Genomic DNA, 4,436 nt, shown 5'->3' with positions numbered 1-4,436 from the left:
ACATTAATGCTAATTGAGCTGTAACTTATTTTCCTAAATGACAGCGTTCACTACCACTGATCAAGCAAGGGGTGTTGAATATATATATATATATATATATATATATATATATGAAAGACGCCCACACAATTTCAGGCTATATAAGATTCATCATCATCACCATCATATCACTTCTAGGGCGTACGTATTGTAAATATCAAGTGATATATGTCTTCAAAAATGATTCATTCCACGCCCATTTTACTTATCTGCCACGTAACGTAACAAACTATCCGCATGACCAGTGATGTGGACTGAATCAGCCGAACGTTGTATTGTAGGACCCCAAATACATATATATAACCACCACTGTAACCGTTATGTCAGTTCAGTTTTGTCACACATCAAGCTCTACAAAAATCCAAACCCAAATTTACATTTTTTTCCCATCTCAATCAACATACAAAAAAAAAAAAAAAAAAAAAAAAAAAAAAAAAAAAAAAAATGGACGATTCAACAGTCCCGCCAAGCTCCTCCATCAACCCTCTCATCTCCAGGCTGGATCGTCTAGATTTTATAGTGAGTCATTTTAATTAATTTATTCATAAATATATCACATATATGTATATTAAGCAAGTCTCGTTTTTCCGTTATTCTTAGATTGATTTTTTCATTTTTCTTATTTTTAATGTAATGTAGATGAAGTACCTGGAAAGGAGGACCAAGTTTGAAAGCAACACTACGAATGATGGTAGTGTTTATGATAATGACAATAGTAATGATGGTTTTGTGGTGGAAAAGGCAAAGAAGGATTGTATTCCAATTCCAATGGAATTGGCATTGAAAGATGTTGAGTCCAAAGGGTCTTTGGTGGATCGTGTGGCGGCTCTTGAGACCAGGCTTTTTCAGGTGAAGCGTGCTATTCAGGTTGTTCTATCTATACATTACTATTCACTATCTATTTTAATATTATTTATTTAAGTATATGTCATTAATTACCAAGTTTTGTAGCTTACTGTGTTGTCTTTTCAGTAGAATACGACCTTTGTTGATTGGTCAATCTTATTATTATTTTTTCTTTTATCGGAGATCTATCTCAATCTAATATCTATACATATATAACGTACTATATAAATGTGTAAACTAAAACTAAAATGGATTCCCTTCTATATAGGGCTGAAACTAGATTGGTTCGGTTCGATTTCTTACATTTTTTATATCCGAATCCGAATATTAATTAGTGTCGAAACCGAACCGAAAAATGTCATCAATACACCTTTTTCAAATATAGCAAAAAGATATATGGAGCTCTATAATTTGGTAACATATATTTGTAGATATTGGAAATGGATGAAGAATCAAACGGGGGTTCAGGATCATCATCACAGTCATCTGGGGACACTTTAAGCCTTCGAGCAAGAGGGGACTTCGCTTCTTCATTGCCAACTTTTAATACCACAAAAGCATCCCATGTCCACGTCATGGCCACCACTCACGAGATTGAGGTATATCGTGTGTGTGTATATATATATATATATATATATACATATATATATATATATATACATATAGCATAATTTGCATGCATTTATATATATATACATATGCCATAATGGTAGAGCCAGAGATGTTTTAAGGGTTTTATATATTTTTATTCTTATATTGAAGTCTAATGTATTCCATATTGCATGTATTGATAGATCAATACCCATACAAATGAAAGAAAAAACAATCGCTTAACATACCAAATACAGTTACTTATCAGTTAAGTGACATACTTCTTTTCAATAGAATTTGGACAAGAAAAAATACAAAAAAGGTTACATGTGTATGTAATATATATCACAAACATAAATGAATGACACGGTACTCTCAATCATTTATGTATGTGATCCAATCTGTGATTATTAACATCATAGACCAACTAGACAATCAGTGCATCTGACGATAATTACAATTTCGTTTATAACATTCTTTGTACCCAGTCTCTCCATTATAATAATCACGCAAAAAGTCTTCGAAAAAATTATATGATCAGACATTTATCAAACATTGTATCTACAGCCAGGTGATGTGTTCGTACACCAATATATTCATAGTGGGATAGATTGTGTTCAGGCACGAAGCCGTACCAGTCTATAATGGGCTCTCAATTTTTTGTTGTTGCATTTTTTTTTATCTATTTTTATTTTATTTTTACATTTTTTTATTTTCAAAATTTATAAATCAGCTCCTTCTGAATTAATCTTTGCAAATTAGTTCCCTAATATAGATTTTTGACTTCCTCCCTGATTGTGTTTATTATGGTCACCTTGTTTCTGTTTTACTTGTCGTGTGCGTGTGATAAAACAAACAAATAAACAAAAACTTAATATTATTTTATTTTGTGTCACAACAGATTATTCTCTTAAAAAAAGCGACATGCTATTGGTTTTTGCTGCTTATAAAAATAAATGTTGACAAGTTAGATACGTGCATGTCTCTTTCAGCGATTTATTTTTTAAAGTTGGTTTTTTTATTTTATTTGCATTTCTATTTTTTATCATCGTTTTACAGGAAAAAAGTGATGAAGAAGAAGTGGATGTTAATCCAAGTCCGCCGAAACATAAAGTTAAGAAGAAAAACAAGGAGAAAAAGGTTGAAGAAAAATCATTGAAAAGTGAGAAAAAGAGAACTCCAAGTTGGCTATCTTCAAGAATATTGGGCTGCTAATTTTTTTTTTTCCACCTATATCTTTATTTTGTTACGTAAGACACTTTTGGATTACATGTCACTCTCATGGGTTTTCAATTCATATATATATATATATATATATATATATATATATATATATATATATATATATATATATATATATATATCTTATTAGTATTACTATTATTGCGTAAGGACACTTTACTTATTTCCCTTTTTCTTTTGTAATTGTATTAGGATATATTATTAAGTTACCATAAATATATCTCTAAATAATTATAAAGTTTTAAAATTGAATTTTCGTGTTCGTTCACCGCTGGATTATCACAAAATTCGAGTAGAATGATCGTGACACAAAATTTTCTATTATGAACAATGAAGATGATATTATGAGTATATTAAGTTGGTCTGTCGAGTGAAAAGATGAACTGTAATTTATTTTCGCAACAGTTCCGACCAATAACGCCGAAATTGAGTTGGAGTCTTCGTTAGTCGTTGGATCGTTGCGATATTTGAACATCATGTTCGTGACAATCAGTGGTACATGGTGAATTACAGAGATGTGAATTATTTGGATGATTTTATTTTGCATTGGATATTTGGGTTGTTTGATCGCAATTTGTTTCGATTGCCAGTGTATATTTTGGGCTATTTGGATTTCGAATATGAGGCTTGTTGAATCTAAATTTGTTTGTTTTAATATTTTGATTTTATCTTTGAAGTGTTTTGGTTTGAGTTTTTGGTATGGCGAGCGCAAAGATGCGTATTAATACTGCAAGAAGAAGGGTCACTGGATTTGGAAGGCTTAGTATCTTATATTATTGAGCAGAGAAAAAACTAATACAGAGAAAAAACACAGCAGCACCAACGACCACCACAGTCCCATCATCGGTCGTTGGCTCCATGAAAAATTTATGCCCCATTTGTCTGTATATATTAGAGCAGTTTCAACAGTTCTTTGCCTCACCGCCTCATGCCATGTCTGGCTAATCGTCTAAAAGTTTGTCATCGTCGTATATCGATATAAGATATATCAACCTCTTTGTGGATCCTTGATCACTCTGATATGCCATTGGAGGATATAAGTTATAATTGACGCTTCTAGTTTAGTAGTCTTTTTTTTTCTTCCACTTGTTGTGTTCAGGACCCGCGATCTCAGTGACAAAAGCTGTAGGCAGGGAAGACTCTTGGATGAAATTTAAGTATATGATGTTGTTATCAGTGTGAATTTATCTTCGATTCGTTTGAGTGGTTCATCTTATCACTTGTATTTATGGAATTCTCGCTCGGGTCATGTTTTCGCATCTCGTTTATATTTTTTGGTATCTACGGGAGCCTTAAGGCATTTGAACTCAAATTATATTTTTTACTGTAGTGATTTTAAACTTGCCAAATTTTCCGCATTACCATTTTCAAAAAGCATTTTTGTATCACTTGCTTCTTTTGATCTTGTGCATTATGGTAAGGACCGTGCCTTGTGTGCACAAAAAAGGGGTTTAGCTATTATGTTTTTGTTATTGATGATATCACTCGTTATACATGGGGTTTACCTTATGAAGCGTAAATATGAGTTTTTGGAAATTTCCTTGATTTTAGAGCTCTCATAAAACCCAAATATTATGTTTTCATAGTTCTTTCGTCGTGATTTGGAGGTTGAATATATGTTTAACAAATTATTTCAGTTACTTGCCTCTGATGGAATCATACGTAAACCTCGTGTACCGGCACACCTCAAAAAAACACTGTCACCACAAAGAAACACC

The 4,436-nt window shown here is 32.1% G+C and overlaps 1 protein-coding gene across 2 annotated transcripts; it reads left to right on the top strand.

Moving 5' to 3' along the window:
• Positions 1 to 295: 295 nt before the first annotated feature.
• On the top strand, positions 296 to 2,865 carry MSP2 (microspore-specific promoter 2). Of its 2 annotated transcripts, none has more exons than XM_089606838.1 (4): positions 296 to 558; positions 679 to 888; positions 1,317 to 1,484; positions 2,536 to 2,865. In XM_089606838.1, the coding sequence occupies exons 1-4, from the start codon at positions 484 to 486 to the stop codon at positions 2,689 to 2,691; spliced, it is 609 nt and encodes a 202-aa protein (XP_089462964.1). In that variant the 5' UTR covers positions 296 to 483; the 3' UTR covers positions 2,692 to 2,865. The 2 variants fall into 2 exon arrangements, with proteins under 2 accessions (XP_089462964.1, XP_089462963.1); XM_089606837.1 differs by having other exon boundaries at positions 679 to 906.
• Positions 2,866 to 4,436: the final 1,571 nt, after the last annotated feature.

The sequence above is a fragment of the Urtica dioica genome, chromosome 2 (assembly GCF_054948205.1).
Source record: "Urtica dioica subsp. dioica isolate 48M chromosome 2, U.dioica_male_clone48M_v1_H2, whole genome shotgun sequence".
In the NCBI taxonomy this organism is placed as follows: Eukaryota; Viridiplantae; Streptophyta; class Magnoliopsida; order Rosales; family Urticaceae; genus Urtica; species Urtica dioica.
Note: the sequence above shows the minus strand (reverse complement) of the source record. Positions and strands in the feature narration are given on the sequence as shown.

Coding starts and splice junctions, on each gene's coding strand:
- MSP2 (XM_089606837.1), top strand. CDS start 484: ATGGACGATTCAACAGTCCCGCCAAGCTCCTCCATCAACCCTCTCATC. Junction 559..678: donor TGGATCGTCTAGATTTTATA/GTGAGTCATTTT, acceptor AATGTAATGTAG/ATGAAGTACCTGGAAAGGAG. Junction 1,485..2,535: donor CCACCACTCACGAGATTGAG/GTATATCGTGTG, acceptor ATCGTTTTACAG/GAAAAAAGTGATGAAGAAGA.